Consider the following 27266-nt stretch of genomic DNA (forward strand, 5'->3'; position numbering starts at 1 on the left):
ATGGTTTGCTTATTTTAGAATAGTGAGCAGTATAGATGTTGAAGTGGACTGGGTTGGGTACAGAGGTGAACGTAATAATTTAAAGAATCTGTGCCTAAAAATATTTTACAATTGAAAAAAATTGGGGTATGAATAAGTGTAAATAATGCGTTTTCAATTTTCATGTAATAACCTAAAAGAGTGCTCTATTTATCATTTGTTCAAAAATACCGAGGAGCATCACTGCAAACTGCAGTTCTGTTTCATGAATGCTATTTGTCCAGATTCCAGAACAATGTCAGGAGCATGACTTGAGATAACAGAACAACTCCAACAGTTTCAGAAAACCTGCACTTCACAAACGACCCATTTCAACCTGTATTTTTGTAAAACTTCATAAAGCCGCGCGAGACCTATGCCTACCACTAAACGCATTCAAGCGTTTCCTTTTTTAAAAACGAAAAAGAAATGCGAAAAAATCTAATATTTTTTTGCTTTTAGAGAAAAAATCAGGGAGTCGAACCGGAACTGAACCCGAACCCGCGAACCGGTTTGAGCGGTTAATTTCATTAAACCCGAACCGAACCCGAACCGCTAATTACGATTTTCTAAAAACCCGAACCGGAGTTGAATCCCATATTTTGTTTGGCGTTGAACCCGAACCGGAACCGAACCAGTAAAAAATGCAGTCGTTTTATATTTTGTGATTTTTAAAAAAACAGCGCACTGAAGAATACGCGAGATAACACTTACAGGGCGTGTCAAAAATAACAGTGCAGGGGCAAAATTTTTTTGGAGTTTGATAAGGCGAGGTAGATGATGGGTCGAATGAAATTAAAAAGAATAAAAATTTGAACCGGTTTAAAAACCGCAAACCGGTTCGGACCAGATAAATTGCCCAAACCGGAACAAAACCCGAACCCGAAAATATACATTTTAAAAAACCGGAACCGAACCCGAACCCTTAAAAACAAAACGAAGTGAACCCGAACCGAACCTGAACCCATATGACAAACGGTTCGACTCCCTGGAAAAAATGCAAAAAATTATGTAGAAATGTTGAAATTAATGAAAAATTACAAATTCTACTTTTATGATGAAATGCGAGTAAAACGACATGGTTCCTGTTTGATGAAACACTGTGTTGTATCTATTTTGAGTTCTTTGATGATATACGGTAGTCCTGGACCTAAACTTAATACAATATTTTTGTTTTAGAAATATGTATTTCTGTTTCATCTTTTTTTTAAATAATTTTTCATTGAATCCAGATTGGATTTTACGTGTTGGCCAAAACCGATAAATAAGCGGTTACCACATGCAGTATCGACCGAAGAAAATTTGGCGCTTACGAAGTCGGTTGACGGTTGTGCGATACAGTGAGACTGGGTTATGCGGTTCAAAACTAGTTTAGCTCGTTTTGGGCGGATGAAAATAGCACGTTTTGTGGTAAAAATGTGTAATAACAAGTTATAGAAACAAATAGTAGATACTAGATACGCTCTACTAGCACAATGTTAACTTTTTTTGTGTTTTTTTTCTTTTATGTTTATTGTTTATGCTTTATTGTTATTACTATTTTATTTATTTTTCAACTTTAATTTTTGGACTTGTTTAAACTAATATCCTCATTTATGTTAAATGACTAAATTAACTGCCAAAACACTTTCATCGGTAATTCTAAATGAGTCCACAGTTAACTATTAATGGCGACTAGGGATTTGTTGTGTCTTCCGTCGCTTGAAACTATCCGGCAGGGTTTCTTTCGTTGGTTTCTTTTCCTGTTGAACCCCACCCTCTTTCCCTAACACGGGTGGTTAGATTGTAGGGCCCCCGCCACCGGTTCACTTTGCGGGTCGTGCACGCGGGGCATGTCGGTCCTGCACACGCGAGATCTTGTTCAACAAAATAAATCCATGTTGCCAGACCAAACACCAACAACAAACTAAATGTGCCCTTAAAGGGCTTAAAGGTAAATATAGTTTTTGGCTGACCTGAAACAGGTTTGTCAACCCTATTCATATCTGGAACAAACTTGAACTGGAAGATATTAAGAAAAAACACCAGAAAAAACTAAAAATATGAAGGTACTAAAGCAGTGGTTCTCAACCTTTTTTCTTTCGTGGCCCACTTTCATTGCAAAAAAATTCTGTGGCCCAGTAAATTTTTGAGATAGAAAGAAATCAACTATAAAATAGGTTCAGAACAAAAAACAAAACAAAAACATTCCTTCTCAATTCCCCCCCAAGCCATTATTCTTGTAAAATTGAGTGTAGTGACACAAATGAAAGTAAATTCTTTAAAAAAACTTTCTATTTGGTTGGTCTGTGGCCCAATCAAAATGCTTCGATGGCCCACCAGTGGGCATTTTGAGAACCACTGTACTAAAGGAATGGTACAGCACATGCAGTTAACTTTTTTGTGAAGGGTCAGAGACATGCACCAATAATTATGGGTCCCCTTCCCTGAAGGGGACACATATTGATTTTACTCAAAATGTTTTTGTTTGTTTTCTTTTTTTTTTCTTTCATTTTTCTTCTCCCCAAAGTTTGTCCGACTCGTTTTTCCATCAAATCCTTGATGGATTTGGATGAAATTTACGCATATGGTAGATGTAGTTATGTAGATGTGCATCCCACTTTGTTTTTGTTCATAACCCCAGTATTTACCCCGCTAGCCCTCTAAAATGGGTATTTTTTCCCCGAAGTTTGTCCAACTCGTTTTTCCAACAAATTGTGTGATGGATTTGGCTGAAATTTACACAGATGGTAGGTGTAGTTATGCAGATGTGCATCCCACTTTGTTTTGTTGATAACCCCAGTATTTACCCCGCTAGCCCCCTAAAATGGGTATTTTCCCCCCGAAGTTTGTCCGACTCGTTTTTCTATCAAATGTTTGATGGATTCAGCTGAAATTTACACAGATGGTAGATGTGGTTATGTAGATGTGCATCCCACTTTGTTTTTGTTCATAACCTCAGTATTCACCCCGCTAGCCCCCTAAAATGGGTATTTTCCCCCGAAGTTTGACTGACTCGTTTTTCCATCAAATGTTTGACGGATTCGGCTGAAATTTACACAGATGGTAGATGTAGTTATGTAGATGTGCATCCCACTTTGTTTTTGTTGATAACCCCAGTATTTACCCCGCTAGCCCCCTAAAATATTTCCCCCCCCGAAGTTTGTCTGACTCGTTTTGCCATCAAATGCTTGATGGATGTGCCTGAAACTTATACAGATGGTAGATATAGTTATGTAGATGTGCATCCCACTTTGTTTGTCCGGATAGCCCTAGTATTTACCCCGCTAGCCCCCTAAAAGGGGTGAGTTTGTAAACAATGTCAGAATTGGCTAAAATTTGGATAGCTTGTAAAGTATGCCAATTATCGTTATTGCGCCATTGCAGTTCGGGGGTTGTTAACAGCCCTTTGACGTCAGAAACATTAACGGTTGTTGCTCAAAACACCTCTAGTGGTTGAAATCTTAAACGTTGGCAGATTGGATTGAAATTTTGCAGTACTATTGATTGAGTCATTGTGGTTTCCTGCTTTTAAGTTTGTGTGTGTTGAACCTCAATTAGTTATCCTACTTACTCATTGTTATCTATTGAAATGCATTATCTACAACTTTGCATGTGTGGGGCCCATGAGTTTTTGCTTGCAGAAACAACCAAGGTTATAAAAGACGATGGCTAATATGGGACCCAATATAAATAAGTGTAGGAAATATATTAATGTTTCAAAATATGCTATAGTGTATGTGCAAGGGCAATATGTGCTAAGCCACCCTTCTAGTTTATATTCAATCTTTCTAATTAATCAGTTTTAAACCTATTTCATTTTGATCTTTGACCAGTTATAACAGCATTTTATAAGATGATTCTATTTAATTTACCATTTTAATTAGTTTAGTTTATTCACACTGAGATAATGAAACCAACAAGGAAATGTGAACATAAACATTATGTGTGCGGGGCTGCGACCGACCTCGTGGTCAGCCACCATTTACACAGGTAGATTTACAAAAGAACGTAACTGAATATGTGAACAAAAAACACAATGGCAAATATATAGAAACAAATATAAAAAAAAACATATTCAAACACATGATTTAAACAAACAAGGTGAAGATGAGGAAAGTAGAGGGAAAAGTGATGGAAACTAGAGAAAAAGTAAAAAATATGCTAGTGTAAAAGGATGCATCTAAAATACGCACACTCACTTGATGCATTGTTACAATTATTAGTGCGACATGCAATATTAAAGTGTATCGAGCAATCCTATATATTTTAGATGCACCAAGTGTAGAGCAACTTTTCCGACATATATATTTAAATTGTGTCATAACGATTTGCAGACTTTTTGATTACCCATCTGTATTAATTGTCTTTACTTTGTAGTGTTTTGTAGTTGTTTAAACCAAGCAGTTGATTGATTGTTGCTGAATCATGTCAATTCAGCAGTCTCAACAGTACAGAAACAAGAAATCAGGTATTAGGGGAAATGAAGAAAAAAATAGCACCCTTTATATCTTGGGTATTCCACCAGAGTTGACTGAAAATGCATTACGAAATCTGTTTTCAACTTTTGGCAATGTTACATTGGTAAATATTCTGCCACCAAAACATGGTCAAACATGTAAAGCTGGTTTTGTGGAATTTGAAAACCTGGTACAAGCTGAGTTGGCAATCAAAAGTTTGAATGGCTTCAAGCTTGGAGAATACACATTAAAGGTTGAAAAAGCGAAACCTCGCAAGCTTAGGTGTGAAGAAGGTAACAAAAATGATTATCTTTCCCTAATTCAAAAGTTGGAAAAGGGCCCTTTGCTGCAAAAAGAATTGCTGGACATTACAAACAACAATAATGCAGGCAGTTATAAAAATCCTTTGGTATCTGAATCCTTTTCTGGCTCAATTGAAGAATCAAGTAATAAATGCTCGCTTCCCAATGCTGTTCCCGAAGGTGCACAGAATCAGGGAAGTACCTTGAAGGATAAAAGAAACCCTTGTCATGTGTGTGGTCAGTTGACCAAAAGCATGTGTAGTTCATGTAGTTCTGTATTTTATTGCAGTCGCAACTGTCAGGTGAAGGACTGGTCAAAGCATAAGCTAAACTGCAATCGCAATAATTCAAGAAAATCAGAATCACTTGAAAATGATGAGGACAGTGACTCACCACTCATTGTTGTTGACAGTTCAATTTGTAATCAATTTGCAAAACACCTAAAAGCAGTATCCAAGCAATCATCTGCAATTATTTGTAATGGTACAAAAGTACAAGCAGTTTGTACCAAAATAAATTCATTCACTTCCCAAATATCTTGTGGTGATCTCATAAGATTCTCTGTCACAGATGTGGATGCTAAAAATGCTTGTTTTATTTGTCAGTCAGTAATGCCAAATGACATTGTGAACCTAAATGAATTACAAGTGGGTTTGAATGAGTTTTATAATGACAGAAATGCTTCAAAAGTTGCCTCACCTAAAGTTGGCAATTTTGTGGCTGCTGTGTATGCAGAAGATGGACAGTGGTATCGAGCAGTGATTGAGAGCGTCTCTCCTGATGATAAAGCTTTGGTCAAGTTTATTGACTATGGTAACAAGGAGTTGGTTAATTTTACTGACCTATATGTTCTCAAGGAAATGTTTTGCACACAGTCTGCATTTTCTGTGAACTGCAAACTCAATGGAATGGGATCAGAGCCATGGAATGAAAAAGCACTTGAGTGTATTTTATCTGCTTTAAGTGGCAGCAACTTAATTATTGATGCTTGTATTGCTGAAGTGATGGATGGTGTGGTGTATGCAGAAGTTAAAGCAAATGGAGTTGGAATTGCAGAAAATCTCTTGCGCATTGCTTGTGTCTCACCAATAGCAGAGATTGGCAAATCTAAAAATGATGAAAGTGTAGCAGAGCAAACAAATCCAAATATGCATCATTTAGAAAATGAAATGGAACAAAAAATACAAAACCATGATTCTAAGCTCAAAGATGTGGTTGAAATTGCAAAGAATGGTTTTGATTTGCTGCCAATGAAAATTCCAGATGGGTCCTTTCAGATAATTATTTCTCACACTGTATGCCCAGATTCTATATTTTGTCAGTTGATCCAAAGTGGGCTTTATGAGTTGCAAACTCAGTTTAAAGAACTAACACAGATTTGCAATTCTAATAAAGTGTCATCATGGATTCCAAGGACTGGTGATATTTGTGCTGCAATGTTTCCAGAAGACAATGTTTGGTATCGTGCAAAAGTTGTTGGTCTGAAGAAAGAAAAAGATGTGGTTAAGGTCCAATTTGTAGATTTTGGAAATACTGAGATGATTCCAAATCACCTTATTCAGCAACTCCCATCACAATTTGCTTTACTTCCAGTCCAAGCTTTTGAAGCATCTTTAAGTGGCTGCTATGCCAAAGATGATACCTGGTCTAAAGACTGCATATCACTTATAAAAGAATGGCAAAATAAGTCGTTTTTGGCTCGTGTGGAAGGTACTTGTGCCAATACAGGCAAACCAAGCTTGACAGTTTTTGTGGATGAAAAGTCAACATTAAACGAGTTGTTAGTAAAGGAAAAACATGTCTTGAAAGTGCCATATGCTAAAACGGAATCAGATGTACCAAAATTTGAGGTGTGTCAAACCATAGAGAAACAAAAACCTCCTCTGGGTGTTAATGTGGATATTATTATTACCGAATGCAATCAACCTGGAGAATTTTTCTGCCAATTAGTAACACAACAACTGCAGCAATTGGCGGAGACTTTGCAAGACTTAACCAAGCACTGCAAAGAAGCACCATCCTTTCCAACGGAATGTTTGCCTGAAATGTTTTGCTCAGCATTGTTTAAGGATGGAATGTGGTACAGGGCTCAGGTTAAACAGGTAGATGACAACACAATTTTTGTTGAATATGTTGATTATGGAAATTCAGCACTGATTTCAAAGCACAATGTTCAACTTTTACCTGCCAAGTTTGGGTCTCTTCCTGTACAAGCATTTAAATGTAACTTGGCAGATGCTAGCCCTGTCTGTGATGAAGGTTGGGGTGAAGATTTCATCAATGTCACACAAAATTTTGTAGGAAAATGCATACATGCACAAATAGTTTCATGTGATGATGATGACATGCTCTTCATTAAAGTTCCCAATTTGTTGAATTCTTTGATTGTTGAAAAATGTGCATTGTACTGCTTTTAGAAATTGTTGTGCTCGAACAGTCACCATTTTTTGTTTCCTTATTGGTTTTTGCATGCATTTAACCCATAATACTGTGGTAACTGTTATTTTCTTGTGGCTTCTCCAGCTGTCATTCAGTTACACATTTTGTGTACTGCCAGAAAATTTGCGTTTTCGTTGTATATCACAAACAAACTTTTTTATTTTAAACACCAGTACTGCCTTGTACATACAGTATAAAATGTGGTCTGTTTCGAATGCTAACTGCGACATTTGCCTGGGTTGTATATGTGCATTTGTTCTGTTCCATCACGTTTCTTCCCAAGATTGTGGTTTGCAAGGGGGCATTTCATTTCTATTAAAAAATTCTTTCCTTCTGTGACAAGACTTTGTGTAGGTGAAAATTGTATTTTTTCAATGAAAAGCAAGTTTTACATATATCAGTCAAGATTTGATTTTTTTCTTTGCTACACACTCAACATTACATAAAAAAGCCCAAAAGGGCAATTTACGGAAAAATCTGACAATGTGAGACTGAACGAACACGTTCATTAGTTTCGCGACCCATGGTTTATGCTCAGCTTCTGGAATTTCACGTACTTTTACACCAACAAAGCCGGATTAGATGTTCTTGAGGCTCTGGGCCAGCGTTCGCAACCGGAGCCCCGTAAGATGCGTTTTAGGCTACTTCGTACCGAAATTGGTTCCCAGCAAGGCATCCATTTTTATTAAGGATTGTATGGGAGCAGTTTTGTTAACATTTACTGAACTAATTAAACAGTAACGTCGTTAAAACGCAATAATAATGCCAATTCTTGACACCAAATACATTGTAACACGCAATATTCTTTGGTGCTAGATAGGCCACCGCTAAATGCCGTAGCTTTCCCACTTTAAAAAAATGATGCGCGCTTTCTGTTTAATAGTGTATGTTAAGACTATGTCGCTACATAGGCCACCAACTAATGATGACAATTAAGTATTTTCTTCACGATCAGGTATTTTTGATATGAGGACTTTTCAAGCAGGGGGGTCGCGATCCTGACCAAGTTTTTAGGGTTGCAAGTAGGCTACAGCACTCATTCGCAACCAAGTAAGAACTTTGCGGTCCCTTTTAAATCGCGAGGCAGACTCCAGTTTGAGAACCGCGCGGATTTAAGGTCAGAAAACGTATATAATTTTTTGAATAAATAGAATACATTTTAGGGTTAGCTAAGTTTTTTTGACATTTCTGCAAAATTGTAAAACTATAAAAAATGTATCAATGTGTCAACAAGTAACAAAAGGAGGCAATTATTCGCGCACAAATACTATTAACAAACGGCTTTCGGATCATGCGTTGTAATTTTGTTTTACCAGGAAAAAATAGTACTAAAATCCATTCTGCCGGTTTGTGCAATCTTTAAGATGTTACTATAAAATGTTCTATATGTTTTGATAAACCAAAAATACCTTCCGTAGTTTAGTATGAGCCACTATATTGCAATGGCTCTGGTTTGGTGACCCTGAACTATGTTAATATAAATCACATGATGTGTCTTGAAGATGCAAACTGGTGGCGCTCACTTGAGATGGAAATTTTGTTTGCAGGTAGGCAAAAATGGATGTCAAACAAGAAATAAAATAGTACGCAATGCAGAAAATTCAATCCAAGGGATTGTGTATTTCAGCATATATTGTTAGCAATCTTGATAATTCACGCCTTCTTCCTCAGATAAAATTGTTACCCTCATTTAAACAAACGTCGTGGAAACAAAGGAACAAAAGTCAGATACAGGTGTCAGGGTAGATTGATTGATTCGGGGTCTGGTTGCTCTGGAGTCTGTGTACTCCGTTAAAGTCGTGTTACTCCGTAGCCGCAAAATGTTCAAACGTCAAAATGCCAATTTACCACTGAATCGAATCTAGTCAATCAGAACTTGGAAGTTGGAACACCAAGTGTGTCTGTTGGTTCTTTTGTACTATATGTAAACTTTTTGTGTTGCATTAAATAGATCGAGTCTCTTTAGTCTTCAGGTTGTATCTCTCAAGGCCTAAAGTTAAACGCAGCCGGCGCTGATAGGCTGGTCAGTCGTAAATCGTGACTGCTGCAAGTGCAATATACTGCAGGGATCAGTGCATTGTTTAAGGTTTTTCTTACAATGGTTTAGCAATTCCAGTAGGTTAGTGTTTTGTTGATCAAAGCACATTGCACTGATTCCTTGAGTTTGTACAAAAATCTTCAAGTTTTAGTGTTACTCGTGGTCCATCTCCATGGTTATTGCAGCAAGTAATTAATATGCTATCGTTTCAGTTTTCAAAACTTGACATTTTTAAAGGTATATTTTTTAACTGTGGTTGCAAAATGGCTAGTGGTGATATGACTAGCAGTAAAGAAAATGCTATATTTCCACCTGGAGAGGCTGTTCACAAAGCTGCGTATGTGTCCTCAATGGAGCAATATCATAAGATGTACAAGGAAAGTGTTACAGACCCTGAAGCATTTTGGATGAAAATAGCAAAAGACTTTTATTTTAAAGAGCAACACTCCGGTACTAATTTGGTATAAAAAAAGTAAACTTTGATATGCTTTCTTACTTACTTTTCTTGTGCAATGATTACACTTTCCCCCATATTTATTATGCATTGACTCAACAATCCTTGCAACATCATAAAAAAATCCTGCATATGTATTAAATTGAAAAAAACTTGGTGTTCCATTTTTGCAGGGTTTTGACATTACACTTTTAATGTACACTATAAAATTTTGGAAAATTTTCCAACTTTAGTAATATATATGAAAACTTACTGTAGCATATATATAACAACAAAAACATGTAAACAATAAAAGAGTTTTGTGTCAAGAAATCACTCTTTTATCTGTCTTTTGTAACTTGTTACAGGAAAATTCTTTGACTACAATTTTAACATCAACAAGGGACCAATCTATGTGAAGTGCATGGAAAATGCATCAACTAATATTTGTTACAACTGTTTGGACAGACATGTGAAAAATGGCCAAGGGGATGTCACAGCATTTTACTGGTGATTTTGTTAAAGCAGTGTATGTCCATCGTCATTAGCATAGAGCTGTAGCAAAAGTTACATGATACTGTCTAATTGCATTTTTGTTTGAGATTAAATTAATGTGTCTTTTCATAAGTTACATAAAACATCTATTGCTTGAAAATGAAGTATTGTACAAATGACATTTTTGTATCTGTGTTGTTATATGTCACACATCCAGAAACGTACTAAACTCCATGTCGGCAGTTCCCGAAGAATATACTTTTAAATTTTGGTTTTTGTCCAAACACAAATTGACAACAATAAAGGGTTGTTCTGAAATGACACTATTAGGTGACAGGTTATGTCTATAATGTACCAAAACAGTATGATTTAAATATTACATGTATAGTATTGCAATGAAAGGCATTATTATACTTCATAACTTTGCAGGGAAGGAAATGATCCAATGGACTGTACAAACATTACTTACAAGAAACTATTGGATGAGGTTTTTATTTTTTATATTATCTACATTGGTGTTTCACTTCCTGTGTACAAATAAACATTCCAGTATTAATTCGAATTTTTTTTCTTGACACAAAAATACTAAATTAGTACATCTTTAAATCTTAAAGTGTTTTTTAGGTTTGCAAGTTTTCAAATGTCTTAAAATCGTTGGGTGTAAAAAAAGGTGATCGAGTTGCTATCTATATGCCGATGATCATTGAACTTGTAATTGCCATGCTTGCATGTGCTCGTATCGGAGCTATTCATTCCATTGTTGTAAGTTGTTTAGTAATATATGCTACTTGCTAATTGCTACATGTACCACCATTTTTTGCAGTTTGCTGGATTTTCTGCTGAATCTTTAAGCTCAAGAATCTTAGATGCTGAATGTGACATTCTATTAACTGCAGGTTAAAAAAAGTTGTATGAAAGTTGTTTTGTCTGTATACTAACAGATTTTAAGTGACACACATATCCCTTGAACTTTAGATAAGGATTGGAAACTAAAAACTACTAGTTGAATAATTTTACTTAACACACTTAGGTGAAGTTTGTTGTGTTGTTTGTTTTACGCAGTTCACGGTGACATTATAAATTGGTTCATGGTTGTTGTGTTTGCATAGATGGGGTGTATCGAGGTTCCAAGTTAATTCATCTCAAGCAAATTGCTGATGAAGCAATTAATTTGTGTAAGGACAAACATAAAGTTTCAACCTGCATTACTGTGAGACATTTGACCGACAACAGTTTCAGTGATGATGTCAGTGACCGACCAGGAAAGAGGCCTTGCAGTAAAGTACAGGCATGTAAACTTTTGTTATGTCATATTGTATCACGTTGTTTCATTTAGTTGACCCAACATTTTAATCTGTTACCCCTTTTTAAAATTTTTAAAATGTTACTTATTCCTTGTTTCCAAACATGCATTTGAGATGTGTTGTTAAAGTAATATTATGCAAGAACAAACAAAAAACAAACATCATGTTTTGTGTACAAAAGATTTTTACACTTTGTCAGTTGATACTTACTCCCCAACATGTTTACAACAGCATGGATGATGTTTGTCATTCATCGACATAAACACTATCAAGCAAAACTTTGTCTATTTTTTTTGCTTTCATGAATGCATTTACTTATAGGGTGTTTTGGGGTATGCATTTACCAGTTAATGCTTTCATCAATGCATTTACTTTTGGTGTACATGTGAGTGTAATATTAAGCACAATGATCATTTTTTTCTTCCGCTTCAGATTTATCTGCAATGTTGCTTTTGTCATCTTTTTCACCATTTTTTGTCACAACATTTTACATTTATCACTACTTAACTTGTATTCTGCACTCCACTCAACTTGCAGCAAACCGAATTGTCATGCTAATTATGGTACCATTAAACCCTAATACAGTGTTTCTCAACCTGGGTGTCGCGACCCCCAAAGGGGTCGCCAAGCACTTTTGAGGGGCTCGCGAAGACGCAACTCATCAGTAGCATAAAAACTTTCCCTGTGACTTCTGTTTAGCATAGTAACTCACACGACCGCCTATATTTCTATAATTACGGTTTTTGGCTTTTCTTAACATAAAAAAACACGAAACAGTGAAATGGTTAGTGAAAATGAGCCACAAACACAATTTTAAGGGTTTTCTTGAGTACAGCAAAACGCTGAACTATTGCAGCCACGTTAGATGTGTGATAAGCACAATGAACACATTCTGGTAGTTAAACTTCTTGTGTGCGTGTTTGAAGGGGTCGCTTTGTGTTAGAAAATCTCTGAAGGGGGTCGCATAGCAAAAAAGGTTGAGAACCACTGCCCTAATATCATGAAACTGTAACAAAGGACTGTGTGATCAGGTACCTTGGAACAGTGGTGTTGACAAATGGTGGCACATACTAATGGAAGGCACCTCCACTGAATGTGAACCTGAGTGGTTAAAGAGTGAGGAACCTCTGTTTATTTTATACACAAGTGGTTCAACAGGAAAGCCAAAGGTAATCAACTGATAATAACAGTATATGATATGTTCAATATTACTGGCATAACCCAATGTATCAGTTTTTAATCTATATCTGTTTGATGTTGTAACAGCAACTACTATCCTTGCAATAATGTGTACATGAAGTACATTTGCTAACAGGTACTACTTAACAAAAGTTTCAATACTGATAATTTTGACAAACAGTCCCTTCATTCAGTTTCAATCCTAGGTTTATTTTTTTTTTATTTCCAAAGTGATTAATTCAAAAATTACTTTACCATTGTGGCACCTATCTTACTGTTTTTTTTGTTCAAGTTTTTTCCTTTAGTAAAAATTAACCAAAATATTTATAAAAAGCAGTTTTGCAGAGAAATAATGGTGTCGAATAACCCTTACATTTTGTATTTATTAATAATATTGGTAAAACAAACTAACAAAGAGAAGGGTATGACCAATTTTGGTGGTTTAGGGAATTTTACATCATGTGACTGGATACATGCTCTATGCTGCCACAACACACAAGTACACATTTGACTATCATGCCGGTGATATATATTTCTGTACTGCCGACATTGGATGGATTACAGGACACACCTACATCACATATGGACCACTACTAAATGGTGCTACATCTGTTTTGGTAAAAAAAGTTTGAACCTAAAATTACACTTTGTTTCAGTGCACATTTAAATTACATTGTTTTTAGTTTGAAGGAATACCATTGTTTCCTGACCCAAGCCGATACTGGTCAATTGTTGATAAGTACCAAGTTTCCAAGTTTTATACAGCACCAACAGCTGTAAGGTCACTGATGAAATTTGGCGATGATCCCGTCAAAAAGTAGGTTGTTAATTTAAAAGTAGGTGCATTATTATCTGTAAGATGACTAAATAAGGTTTTATGGTATGTCACAGATTTTCAGACTTTGTGTTAGATCAGTGGTTCCCAACCTTTTTTGTTACATTCCTCCCTTTGCCCATTTTCGAACTATTCATTCCTCCCCATTAGACGAAAAACAAATATAACATAAAAAATTATAGCAATTTGAAATACACCTTATAATTAGGGATGTCCATTTCAGAATCCTTTACAACCGGCTCCAAATGTGAACCGGGTCCAAATTATAATGGACATAATAATGTACATACAAAAATATTGTGTAACATTTCCAATGTAAATTTTTTTTACAGTTTTTATGAAATTCCTCCCCTGAACTCCTAAAATTCCTCCCCGGTTGGGAACCACTGTGTTAGATGTAGGAATGGACTGAAAGTGTTTGTTGGGCCAGAAATCCCATGTTAGTGTGTGATGCTCGAGTCATTACATCATCATACATGATAAAAAATCAATGTACTTAAATTTTTAAAACTTTACTCCTGTCAAAAAATTTCTGAATTGACATTTGCAAAAGTTGGTTTAGTTTGCTAAAACTTGCATATTACAGTGGATAGTGTTTGCTTTTTTGATTTTTTAGACTAAACTCATCATATGGAAATTCAACGATACTGAGGCTTACTTTTATTGCTTTACCAACCGCAGAGCATTTCAGATTCTGTTGAATACTAGCTAACTTATCCTTAATATACACTGTTCTAACAACAAAATTGCCTTTGTCTGTGTTTTAATAATGAAACAATTAAAGACAGCTTTTTTTACATGCATTGTTTAAATTTTAAAAGGTACAAGAGAAGTTCCTTACAAGTGTTGGGAACTGTTGGTGAACCAATTAACCCTGAAGCATGGATGTGGTACCACAAAGTGATTGGAAACAGCAATTGCACAATTGTGGATACTTTCTGGCAAACAGAAACTGTAAGCCACTATTACAAAAAAACTTTTGATAGGTCAATTTGCTGAGTATTTGTGTTGTAAACAATAAACAAAATTGGTTAGATAGGTGCTTAGCTGCAGAATCAATTACCACTAAATACTCATTAACAAACTGTTGATTCCGTGTGTTAACATTGCACTGTGCCACCAAGTGATAAGGTAATTAAATTCTGTTAAGTGAGAAGAAAATGATAATCAGACAAACACTGTGTAGAATAAGATTATTGCTTACACTTATTTTAGGGAACCCCTACAACCAAATTTTTTTAGTTTATTTCTTAAGCTGAAAGTTGAATGGAGAAGTGCACACATCAATTTAGTAATTGATATGGTCCCACACTTCATGCGTGTGATTAATACTGTTCTGTGTGTTGCATTATCAGTAGGGATGGACCGAGCTGCGCCAGAACCCGAGTACTCGGTACCGAGCATCGCCGTTTTTGATGCTCGGTGCTCGGCCGAGCAGTTGCACAACTGACCCGAGCACTTAATTTGCATATTCATACTAACATACGAAATTTGTTTGAAAGGGTAACAAAAATGACTGTTTATTTAAATGCGTTATGTTTGTGAAAAAACACGTACTTCATGTGCCTGTACAGCTTAATACACCGCTGGTGACGTAAGCGACGTTGCAATGCTAAAACTTGCGTGTGATAGGGATGTTTGTGACGTCATAATGCAACCGAGCACCGAGGTGCTCGACCAAACAGAACACTTGTTTCTTTTCAGCTACTTTTGACCAAACTTTCTGAGTTAACTGTCCATAAATAACATTGTATTTGGGTTTAAATATGTATAAAAATCATTTTGTACATAATTTTGTATCTCATTTTGCTGGCTCCTAATTCTCTTACTTTGCTGAAACAAGCATTAAGACACCATGTTGCAAATGCATAATTGTTTGACTCTTGCATTAGCACACTGTTAATTGTTTTCTTATTGCCTCTGTACACAAATAGTGTGACTAACAACAAGATGTGAATGTTTGAAACTATTTTCAAGGGTGGCCATGTTCTTACCCCGTTACCTGGTTGTACTCCAACTAAACCCGGCTCTGCAACGTTTCCATTTTTTGGAATTGTTCCTGCGGTGTTGTCGGAAAATGGTGAAGAGGTGGAAGGTCCTGGGGATGGATATTTGGTAAGTATACAGTTTGCTCACTGTTCTTAAGTTTATTTGAATCCCTATTCAGAACTTTACACATTAGTTATAAGCTGCTAGGTAATGCCTTTAAAGTAAAATATCTCTTATTGATATTAGCCACCATTCTACATCCTTCCCTTCTTAAATACATTTAATATATTGAACTGTTTGCTTACTTTTGTAACCTAATAAATCCTATGAGTATTATTTATTTAGGTTTTTAAGCAACCATGGCCCGGTATGATGCGCACAATATATGGTGACCAGAAAAGGTTTGAAGGAACTTATTTCAAAAGATTTCCTGGTTATTACGTACCTGGAGATGGATGTTATCGGGATGATGATGGCTATTATTGGATCACAGGAAGAATTGATGACATGATCAATGTCTCAGGTGGGAATTATTATCCAATGGTGAATAATGGTCATGAATGGAAGTATATCTTTTTACTTCAGGTCAATCCCATGTTTCAGAGGTTTACTTTAAATGCAACATTTTTGCTATTAACATATGTTGGTTGTAACACGTTGGTTAGATAAGTGGAAAAAATATTTTACCAAACATTCCTTAATTAAGCCAGAACAGAGGGAGACACATCGTAAGAAAGTCCTAATACATTGTCACAAAACCTCACCAGAGCGTAGGTTTTAAAACTTGTATTTCGGTCTTGTTAAGTCCTAGCCTAGGCAATGTACATTTCTGGTATCAAGTGGTTAATAATTATCTTAAATAATACAAGAACCGTTAAGTGGATTTTCGGTTACCATCGCAATGTAAACAATGGTTACTTACGTTTTAACGTTGCGCAGCTATTTTCTTGCATTAAGTGAAATTAACTCAACTTACTTAAAATCGCCCCTTAAACATGACAGTAAAACAATGTGTAAGGACAAGAATCTATTTTCCACTCGGCACACGAGTGTCTTTGCTTCTGTGAAGTGAAAAATGTTTGTCAATCGAAAATTACTGACCACGTGGGGTTGCAAATCGCAAGGTTAAAAATGATCGTGCGAACAATTTCTGAAATTTAATCCAGGGGTCGGCAACCTTTTTTGCACTGCAGACCGTTTTTGAACTGAAATTTTATCGCGGACCGACCTTCAAAATACTACAAATATTTTGCAATGAAAACGCTTAAATTAATTTATCATCCCCGCGATACATGGGCAAAATGTGTTAAAGTATTTTACCTGAAAAAGTATACGGCCCGGTAACGAACTCCTCGCGGACCGGCGGTTGCCGACCAATCCATAAAAAATCATAACCTGAGTAAAAATCAAGGCCAAACACAGGAATTTTTCGGACTTCTTTTTTGAACATTGAACATCGTTTTTTAAAAGTATGCAACGTAAAAGGGTATGCAACATCGGACAGTTATGACTTATGAGTATAACACGAATAAATTTGTATGTGTTGCTGAAGAATTTGGCTCTTTCATTGCGATGAAAGCGATTGCATTTGTTTGAGGTTTGACTTCACACATATTGTTTGGGCAATCCGCTGTTGTGTATTATGTATCACGTCTCCTGTTTCGTGCATAACAGGCCACCTGCTGAGCACGGCTGAAGTGGAATCGGTTTTAATCGAACACCCGTCAGTTGCTGAAGCTGCAGTTGTTGGGAAACCACATTCAATTAAAGGAGAAGCACTTTACTGTTTTGTCACATTGGTAGACGGCATCGAATTTACCCCAGAATTAGTGAAGGAACTTAAAGAAAGAGGTTGGTAATATTTTACAATAACATGTTGTGTAGCAAATAAAAAAAATATTTTCTTTGTGATCATTTGTGTGAAAAAAGCGGTCACGCAAGTTGTCAAAAAAACGAATGACTTTTTCTAAATACGTGATGTGTGTGGTCACGTCTTTTGTGTTGTGTGCAAAAATAACCTACAGCTTATTTTATTTTTATTTAGTTATTTTAGTTTCTTTGGTGCCACTATTAATTTTTCAGTGTTAATTAACACATTCAAATATTTTCATCCAACACAACTTGCTCCATTACGATAGTTTTTTCGTACACTTGTCTCGTAAAATCTTCAGTAAGATTAACAAATGAAATTTTAAAAATATTGCTTTTCAGTTCGCCACAGCATTGGGCCGTTTTGTACACCTGACTACGTTCAATATGCACCAGGACTACCCAAAACCCGATCGGGAAAGATTATGAGACGAGTACTGAGGAACGTTGCCCGGGGCAACCACGATATCGGCGATGTTTCAACCATGGCTGATCAGTCTGTGGTTGATGTGCTCTTTACAAATCGACCTGAACAGGATTGACCCTCGATTTAAACCATTGACTTTTACCACCATGACCTAGTACCAAAAGTGTAGGCGCTAATTTGTTTGAAAATAACTTTGTTTGTGTTCAAGTTTTAGACCCCACAAAATATACCCTTCGCCATTTCTTCCTTTGCATTGCAAGTTTTCATGCCTCACGCTATACCTCCATGTGTATATAGATATGTTACCACAATATTTGTTGCATGAGTAGGCTACAATAGTACGTGTAAAATTTAAAACGCAATATGCATGTTTTGTGGGATTTTCAACATGAGCACTGACGTTTTCTTCACACGTTGAAAACCATTCCTAAATCTGAAAGTTATCCAATCATACATTTACACCCAAACTTTAAAGCAATTATTTTTTTACGCTTATTATTGACATGTACATGTGCATTAACCATTTTAATCCCGAGTTACTCGTTTTAAAGCAGTGCTCCTTAATTACCCTTTCATTGTTAGCATGTCGTTAGAACCGAATTTACATCGCGGTTGTTGTTTAATAAAGACATTGCTAGTGTTATTGGTACGAGTTCTCATTGTTTTCGATCTGTCTCCTACGAGTGCAAACAGAAGGGCGACTTTGACCTATGTGGTATGGGTTTTCGGATTTCTCCTGTGAAATACTGAATGGCGGATTACATGTCCCGTATCGGTCAGGCATTAATTATATATTTTCTTGCAACAATAACAACGCAATACCGAAAATCTTTTCCAAAATAATTAATTGTGATTGAATCACGTGATACCGTCACATATAGGTAAAACAGAATTGGGCGAATTCGGATTCAAAAACTAAGGCACGCAGTATCTTTATGAGTGTCCAAAATTTTGTCCCAAAAGCTAGCACAGAATTTTCACTAATTCGGTTGTGAATCAGTCGTAAGTGATTTGGGCAAAATTATTTCGACAAAAAATAAATATCATTCAATGCAAAAAAATATCAAATAAGAAAACCTACAAAACGCACTTGTTTTCTGCACATTGCGTGATTCACTCGTGTGTTGTCCCTACGCAACAACCATGGTTTTCGAGTTGCTTTAGAAAGTATGTGCATCGGTCCAATGGGAATTGCAATTCTGATGTTGTCACAAAACACGATGTTCCATTTCTTATGAAGACTGCTATTATTGGTTGTTTTATAATTATATTTGCAAGGCTTGTTGCCAACAACCAATTAGAAACTGAAACCTTATCGTTTGTTATATCGCACCATTTAATTGCGTGGCTGCAAATCAAATAAGTTACCGATTTTTATAATGAGGTTTTAACTATCAGTTCGTGGAATATCGTTCGATTCCAGCGATTTTGTCTAAGAATAGACAAAAGCCACAAGAAATTATGTGCCTGCTCATCTTCTTCAGCAAAAATGCCTCCAAGGTAAATTCCGTGTTACAGCAACATGCCATTTGTGGTAAACACAGCCACGAATTTTGTCACGTTTTTCGCCTTTATCAAATAACTTCGCCGACCACATAGCTCCCAGGTAACCCATTTTGACCGCTCGCTTGTTGCATAACTAACTTTTTGATCCCGTCTAACATGCCAAACGACAATTTGATGATTAGCTACTTGATATAGGAAACCGGAAAACCACTTTGTGGTAGCATACACTTATATTTTGATGGATGTTTGAAGAGGTGAAATCGGTTCAAACATCTCATAACACCCCACGACTCGAACAAATTCAGAAAAAATAAATTAAACAACACCGACGGGCCACCGATCACCGCCGGACAATTTCGCAAATTGCACGAAACAGTTTGGCACCAACTTAAGTGCATACATTTATACTTGACTGCAGAAATTAAGGAGCACTTAAGAAACCAAACACATTTTTATAAAATGGCGTCTACACCTCCATAGCTTTCAGACAACGCGGCACAGAACGTTGGAAGCCATTATATATTTGTTTCCGCGCGATCCTCGGCCAAGTTTTGCCCGGTGCTGTGCTGACAACGACGATGTCGACTTAAACTTGCTTTCTCTCGGAAACTCGCTTGACATTGCGAACACTGGTAGAGGAAATCTCCCGTGTGTACCTTAATTTGGGAAAATAAATTGTGTTTTTACAACTGCTTTAATGCAATAACCGTCAAAAAGCAGCACGGAAATTACATTTTTATGTTTCACTAAACTTGAGCGCTTGGTGAATTTCGCTTCGCACTGGTCACATTGAAACGGCTTAATTCCTTTGTGAGCCAATATATGGTAATGCATAGAAGCTTTATCACGGACTCTTGCATGGCACCAGCTGCATTGAAATGGTTTTTCACCCGTGTGCACCTAAATGAGAAAATGTAATTAACATTGCCCGCGATGCTCATTTAGGGTTATCAGACGTCCGGAATTTTTATGACATGTCCAGAAATAAAAACACTGGATTTGCTATTAATATTTGTAAATCTGTATATGTTTACATATATATAAATGTGAATATACACGTGGTAACATGGAACTTAAACGTTTTCCAGTTTTGATAAAATTATAATAGAAACAAATTAAACACCAACAAACTTCAGTCAACCCACAAAATCTGAGCTTACAATTCAAGAAACGTAATTTTCGGCCGATACAAATTTTCTAAGTTATTCTAAGTGTCTTTGTCAAAATGTATTTAGGTAACTGCTACGCAATCATTCAGTCCAAAATTACAAATTATAATTTCATTTGACTACATATCTTAAAAAATAAAAATGTAAATATGCAAAAGCCGGTACACCTAAACAGTGGTTTGCTTATGAAGGTTTGATATGTACCAACCATCTAAAAGAGAAACTTCTCGGAAAATTTATCCAAAAAGTGTTACATTTGATTAGGTTTGCGATACAACCATACGTGTCTGTGAAATCATTGATAACATTTTCATAATATTATGTCCTCTTTGTTTTGCAATTATTGGTGACGCTATGCTGTTTTTCCCCCGTGGCCATTTTGTAGCAAGTAAAAAAACACATTCGCAATAACATCATTTGGACTGTGGCTTGTTGCATTTAGAGCACAAAATCTTGCCAGATCAACCTATGTATGTTCCGCTTTGCCACTTAACCGATCGTTTTCAATTTGCCAGCTCTATTGTATGTAAACTGTCCCAAGAGGTGTCGACAACAAAACTAGTTCATAGATCTTGGTGAATTTGGGCAACAGTGTCAATATTACCAACGACCAACAATTGCTAACGGTTGTTGCAACGAGTCACTCAAATTTATCACCTAGAAAAGTATCTAACATTTAAGTTTTTGAAAGACCTATTGCAGCCGATTGTTTCGCCAAACCCAGGCGACAAACTGTTTGCCAGCACGCCATGAACCACCGCAACCACAAAGTGGCAGATACTGACTCGAAGAGAGTTAAAATGATACATAATCTATGCTTTATGGCCATGCAGTTCCTGACAAATATAATATTAAAAGTATAAAACTATACATAATATCGATATGTAACTACATTGGGTCAACAATTGTAAAACATAAAGGACAAATAAGTAATTTTCAGTGGTCTTTGTGAAATAAACAAAATTCTTAAAAAAGACAAAGCGAACCAAAACTGGAAGAACGTTGGCGCTGTTGTGACAAAACACGGACAGCATGAACGACAAGTTTACATTTTTTTACCTTTTGATGCCTTTGCACGTGACCCAGCTGCGTGAAAGCTTTTCCACACACGTTGCAGTGGTACGGTCTCTCTCCTGTGTGAGAACGTAAGTGGACGGATAAACCTGCAAAATGTACTGTTTAAGCAACCTTTAGTTAAGAAATTTACTTTTATGTTATTTCGTTATGGTTGTTTTACATCTTGCATGCAGAAGGCTAGAATGGTCACCTGCTCTACTAGGAAACGCGGAGTTGCAAAACTTGCATTGATAGGTTTTACGAGAAGTTGCTGCTTTATTATTTTCACTTTCGATTGGAAGCTCGGTGATATCTTTGTCCATGGACTTCTGAAAATCAAAACCTAAATAATACATCCCGCGTAACCAAAACTGCTTAGAAAAAACAAATCGTGAAACGTCGCATAAATTACAAAACCTAAGACGTAACACAGAAAAAATGCGAATTTGAAGTTTTGATGAGTGTTTATTACAGTTAAATGCTTTTGCTAATGAATTTCTTAAACAATTTTGCCATCAAAACTTTATTGCGCAAAACAATCAAAGAAAATTGACGCGTTTGTAACACCTTTCTATCATAGATCCGTTGGTTCTATTTAGCCCTGCAAAGTTCGCTGTGGACATGTTGCTACCGACTAGTAACCAATGTTTTACAAAATTAAAAGACGGCTTGGCGTTAGTTTATTTGGATAGTCAATCAAAGAAGCCAGGTTGTTGAGTCAAAGCAACACGAAATACCTGTGCTAAAGTGGGTGTGTCACCACGCTTGCGCTCTTACGTAACAATGGAAAACGCTGTGGGGACGATTATTCTTATGCATAAAACGAGTTGTATCGATAAAAATGAGTTTCACCGTTTGTTGCTTCACCGTCGTCGGTAGCTGGCCTTGTTGTTTTCCTGTTGGTGCTTCTCTGTCGTTGTTATCTTCGTGATGATTACTTTGATTTTCGCTGTTTGCTGCATGACTATCTACATGCCAATTTGCATTAAAATAACCGTTTGGTGGTGTGCAAAAGATCAATTGTATGACAGTGTGACAAACCTTGTTTGGATGAACTAATGTTAACCAATTTTTCGAAACTATTCCATGTTTTTAGTCCACAAGACACATTGCTGTTGTTAGTTTTACTTAAAGGTGTATTGTCCGATTGCAGGGGCCACCCTGTTGGCATGGGCAACCTGAATTAAACAATGTCCTTGTTAGCAAAATGCGTCTGATAGAAGTATCTAATATTTTTACCCGTTAATAAAACGAGATGAATTTTGAAACAGTGGTGACTTTTCAACATCAGGAGGGCACCCTAAAACATGTAATTTCTTGTTAATAGTTTAAAACAATCAATAAAACTAGAAAGGAAATCGTAAAACATAGAAAAAAAATTAATCAAGCAAGAGAAATAAATAATTATGCCTGTTAAAGTTTTTCATATCAAGGTTAATAAAAGTTTATCAAGAAGCAAGCAATCTGTTTGCTGTCAATGAATCATATTTATTGCTTAAGTACACTCAGATATTCATAATTAAAGTTTTGTGAAATAGATCAAAAAAACTGTCCTACAAAGTTAATACACACCAGATGACCCTTCATGTGAAGAAATTTGGGGTCTGCAGGTATTCTTGTGCAAAAACACTGGGGAAGCGATTGGAATCATTAGAGAGTGCGGAAAATAACAAAAGGGACTGGGATGTTTAAAGTAATTTGCTGGAGAGGAAAATGCTTTTTGAAGAACTAAGTGTTTGACAGAGTTTCTTTCAGAACTTGGAATGTGTGAAGAATTCACAGGGGAATGATCTCGTTTGGGAGAGGCAATACTATTTGAAGATGATGGCCTTGTTTTTTCAGTTTGCTGCTGTGATGGAGAACATTTCTTGAATGATTCATGCCAATATTTTTCAACTATCGGCATTTTTACTTCAGAATCATTGTAATCTGGTGAAGGTGAATTTTCAATGGTTGTAGGAATTTTGGAACCATTAAACCATCTAGTGCACCATGACTTGCAGGGAGCCTTTGAACCAATCTGTTATATAAACAACAAAATCAAAATGAACATAACTTTGCAGTTTTACTATTGCTCATTAACACTGTATTTGACAATAAAATTGTAATAAAACAAAAGAAAGCATTTGTCAATATAGTTGTTTTTTACTAATAATAACAACAGCAATTTGCAATGATCAAAAAACATTTACCAAATACACATTTTTTTGTTTTTTTTTATTTTAATTTGACTATTTTGTTAAGCCCAGATTGTTTTTTGTTAAGCCCAGATGAATGGTTACTCATGTTGTTCTTACTGACAAAAAAATGAAATTCTTACATCGACACAGGATTGATCTTCAGCAATAATGTCATCTAAGCACAACAAGAAATAAGTCAGTATACATTGTGTGTCAAACTATAATACATCCAACTTACTGACATCCGGAAACCCTGAATCATGTTGCTTTATTGGACCTTGTGAAGTTGATGGAGATTGTATAGTTTGATATTGTCGACAAACAGCCCCAACCTACAACATACTTGATTGCATAATAGCTAAAATGTGGTTAGATATATTTGTATAAAAAACCCACCTGATGTAGTTTGAGCCAGTCTGCCGCTGTTTCAATGTCATTTATATCCAAGTCAGTTAATTTGAGTTTTGATGTGTAAATCACATTGAGCAAACATTCAAACACAGTGGAAGAAATCATATCTACATATTAGTTACTTGTAAAAGATGTGTGTAGAAGTTGCAAACAACAAATCATGGTGGGAAAACAGAAAGTTATATAACATAGCCCCAGGGCATTTATTGTTTTGCGTCATAAGCAAGTTACACAACAATACAATTGAGTTAAACAGGCATGGAAACAATTTTTTTCAGTTGTACCTACTTAATTGCAACACCACATTATCTCCCTGTATATTGTGTCCTCTGTTTTTATTTTCATCAAGGCTAAATGATGTTTTAAAATAGGTACTTGATGCAGCAAGTACAGCCTGCAAAAGTAACAAAAACATGTGACAAACACTTATTTGATTCACAAAAGGTCCTCACATTAAAACAAACTTATTAAGTTACCTTATGAGCATGAAACATTTTTCCATCTTTTGTTACAATAGTTGCATCACAGAATTGCAAGTTTAGTCTTTGCACGTTTAGCTGGGTAAGCACAAAACTTGGAAATTCAAAAATATCAATCACTGTTGGTTTTTCTTGTTGCTCCATTATATTTTTGAATTTCTATACATAACAATTAATAAACAAGTGTAAATAGGCTGCTAACATACTACAGTACGACTTTTAATTGTTTTTAAGAGTTAAAGAAACAACTGACATTGAACTTGATGTAACTACTGAAGAGTAGCGGTTAACAAAACATGTCAAACTGTTCAAAGCAGACTAAAAACGTATAGTTTAACATATAGCATGCTGTTTTAAATTAGACTGCTCATTTCCCTTCAATTCAAGTTATTAAACACGTTAAGAGTCCCCGTTACGTAACACTACAAAATGGTTGATTTCTTTTTAGTTACTCAAAAACTAAGTAAACACACCTGAAACACAAAAACACACGTGTATGCACAAAAAAATACAACAGGCCACTGTACGCTTACCTAGCAATGTCCAAATATCCATTACAAGATGCAGTACATAGTACACGAAAACCCAAAAAAGACATGTAGCAAAAAAGGCACTCTTGGGCTAGTTGCTGTTCCGGGGAATTCTCCACACCGAATCATGGTTTATTGTGCAAACTGGTAGAGCTACTAACACCATACGTTTCTCTTGATCCAAAAGTGCCTAATTTTCGATAGGTGGCGTAAAGAGCTGAATTATTTATTTAGCGGCTATAAATGGGTTGGGCTGGGAAATATTTACATAAAATTTTTACATTAGTAACTAATTTTTTGGGTTAGTTTTATTGAATTTTAAGTGCTAATACCTTACCCCAACCCTAATAGCCCTAACCGTTAGCATTTTTTGAGATATACCGTTTTAAATGAAAAAAAGTGCTCTTTGCGCCACCTGTCGAAAATTAAGCACTTTTGGATCAGGAGAAACGTATGGTGTTAGTAACTCTACCGTGCAAACTGGGTCGCTGTATGCGAATAGATACAACTGGAAGATTTCTATTTCTTACATTTTTTGGGTGTTTGAAGGTAATCAAACAAAACCGTTGTGCATCATTCAGTAAAACATGTGGTGGTAAAAGGCAATATCATTAACCTTTTTATCATAACATATTGCTATTTTATATCTTAAGTATATTTTTGCAATGATTGTTTATTTTTAACCAAAATTATTGCGTTGCAATTGTATATTTGCACTGCTTCAAATCCGGCCTGTCCAAATATGTGTGTAACACAAATCAGGAAGTGTTGCAGGCTATTGTCGTGATAGAGATGGCTACACCGACCCCAATACGCTTCTTGTCAATAAAATATAACTTGTCTTCCGAAGATTTGTTCATAATGGTGATTACTACTTTAGTGGCGTGAAAGCAATGTTTTTTGTTTGGCAAAATTAAACAAGTTAAAGAAACACAATTTTACGAAAACAAATAGCCACCAAGTTGTGCCAACTGACTTGGGAGCGAACAATGTACACTGATTTTTACCGTGGTTTTTACCGTTGTTTCAAGCAAAGTATGCCAAGTGGCCTATGCAGGTACATTATAATGGTATAGACCCAGTGGTGGGATTCAACCGGTTCACACCGGTTCTATAGAACCGTCTCACGAAATCTTATGAGATCAGTGAACCGGTTAGCATTACTGGTTACTGTCAATGGACTTTTTGTAACAGAACCGGCTCAAAAATATGACTTTAGTGATAGAACTGGCTGACAAAAATATTGAGTCCCACCACTGTATAGACCAGTGTTTCTTAAACCTTTTTTCAGCATATGCGGCGCATTAAAAAACTAAACTTTCCTTTCGCTAAGCATGCGGCGCATTGAAGAACTAAAATTTTCAATATTTCGCGGCACACAGTTTGAGAATCACTGGTAGTAGTCAAAACTCTAAAAAGCACTGAATGATAAACACAATTGACTGTTACATCTTTAACATTAATAACGTTCAGTCAACCACAGTGTGTATTAATAAATTATATAATTATGTAAAGAGTGGAAAACAATGCAGCGTAACTTCGCAACGTGGTTTGATGTTCAAATTTGCTATTGTAACGTAAACAAAACGAAACTTTTACGTGACATCTGTGTTTTTTCATGTGTGCATTTCATCTTCTGGCACGTGCCACATGATGCATCAAAAAGTATATATGTAGAGAAGTTTGGTTTATGAAAGTTTACCTCCATAATTACATACGCTTTTTGCAGTGCTGGATTAATCATTAGACAAGTAGGCACGTGCCTACAGGCCAGTCAGAAATCCAGGCACTTTAAATGATTTGGCAACACTGATAATTCTAATTTTTTATTTGACAACTCTGATTTTCGGGCCACTTATAAAATGTGCCTACAGGACAGCAGACCCTTAATCCGGCACTGGCTTTTTGGCACTTTGCTGGAAAATCAAACTTTGAAATCCGCCATTTATGCTCCATTGCGCCACCTATCAGAAATTAGCTAAATGTGGGTCTCCCGTGAGGTATGGTGTTTTTTCTCACGGTTCTGTTACAAAAAGTTCATTGACAGCAACCGGTAATTCTAACCGGTTCGCTCATCTGATAAAATTTCGTGAGATGGTTCCATAGAGCAGGGATGTCAAACATGCGGCCCGCGGGCCGTTAGCGGCCCTTGAGGAGTTTTTGTACGG

General features: G+C 36.1%; 3 protein-coding genes across 4 annotated transcripts; 2 read left to right on the forward strand and 1 right to left on the reverse strand.

Annotated features, from left to right (window-relative positions):
* Positions 1 to 4335: 4335 nt before the first annotated feature.
* LOC145230136 (tudor domain-containing protein 1-like) lies at positions 4336 to 7540 on the forward strand. The gene has a single exon (XM_080095513.1). The coding sequence runs from the start codon at positions 4426 to 4428 to the stop codon at positions 7174 to 7176; it is 2751 nt and encodes a 916-aa protein (XP_079951639.1). The 5' UTR covers positions 4336 to 4425; the 3' UTR covers positions 7177 to 7540.
* Positions 7541 to 9427: 1887 nt separating this feature from the next.
* Positions 9428 to 18410, forward strand: LOC145228334 (acetyl-coenzyme A synthetase, cytoplasmic-like). Its single transcript, XM_080093363.1, has 14 exons — positions 9428 to 9686; positions 10038 to 10179; positions 10594 to 10651; positions 10789 to 10926; positions 10988 to 11060; positions 11274 to 11452; positions 12500 to 12637; positions 13094 to 13264; positions 13331 to 13464; positions 14304 to 14436; positions 15460 to 15597; positions 15817 to 15994; positions 17146 to 17322; positions 17683 to 18410. The coding sequence occupies exons 1-14, from the start codon at positions 9434 to 9436 to the stop codon at positions 17880 to 17882; spliced, it is 2112 nt and encodes a 703-aa protein (XP_079949489.1). The 5' UTR covers positions 9428 to 9433; the 3' UTR covers positions 17883 to 18410.
* A 1074-nt stretch (positions 18411 to 19484) lies between these two features.
* LOC145228335 (uncharacterized) lies at positions 19485 to 25260 on the reverse strand. 2 transcript variants are annotated; one of them, XM_080093364.1, is made up of 14 exons: positions 25102 to 25259; positions 24566 to 24727; positions 24378 to 24483; positions 24075 to 24196; positions 23917 to 24010; positions 23819 to 23853; positions 23071 to 23518; positions 22738 to 22798; positions 22540 to 22676; positions 22351 to 22466; positions 21710 to 21827; positions 21502 to 21605; positions 20006 to 20173; positions 19485 to 19929 (listed from the first exon to the last, which is right to left on the reverse strand). In XM_080093364.1, exons 2-14 carry the CDS (start codon positions 24710 to 24712, stop codon positions 19789 to 19791), a joined length of 1797 nt encoding a protein of 598 aa, XP_079949490.1. In that variant the 5' UTR covers positions 24713 to 24727; positions 25102 to 25259; the 3' UTR covers positions 19485 to 19788. The 2 variants fall into 2 exon arrangements, with proteins under 2 accessions (XP_079949490.1, XP_079949491.1); XM_080093365.1 differs by having other exon boundaries at positions 19864 to 19929; positions 21710 to 21841; positions 25102 to 25260.
* Positions 25261 to 27266: the final 2006 nt, after the last annotated feature.

The sequence above is a fragment of the Phallusia mammillata genome, chromosome 5 (assembly GCF_965637545.1).
Source record: "Phallusia mammillata chromosome 5, kaPhaMamm4.hap1.1, whole genome shotgun sequence".
In the NCBI taxonomy this organism is placed as follows: Eukaryota; Metazoa; Chordata; class Ascidiacea; order Phlebobranchia; family Ascidiidae; genus Phallusia; species Phallusia mammillata.

Coding starts and splice junctions, on each gene's coding strand:
- LOC145228335 (XM_080093364.1), bottom strand. CDS start 24,712: ATGGAGCAACAAGAAAAACCAACAGTGATTGATATTTTTGAATTTCCA. Junction 24,484..24,565: donor AAATGTTTCATGCTCATAAG/GTAACTTAATAA, acceptor TTACTTTTGCAG/GCTGTACTTGCTGCATCAAG. Junction 19,930..20,005: donor GTTTAGTGAAACATAAAAAT/GTAATTTCCGTG, acceptor TCCCAAATTAAG/GTACACACGGGAGATTTCCT.
- LOC145230136 (XM_080095513.1), top strand. CDS start 4,426: ATGTCAATTCAGCAGTCTCAACAGTACAGAAACAAGAAATCAGGTATT.
- LOC145228334 (XM_080093363.1), top strand. CDS start 9,434: ATGCTATCGTTTCAGTTTTCAAAACTTGACATTTTTAAAGGTATATTT. Junction 10,652..10,788: donor ACAAGAAACTATTGGATGAG/GTTTTTATTTTT, acceptor AGTGTTTTTTAG/GTTTGCAAGTTTTCAAATGT. Junction 15,995..17,145: donor TGACATGATCAATGTCTCAG/GTGGGAATTATT, acceptor CGTGCATAACAG/GCCACCTGCTGAGCACGGCT.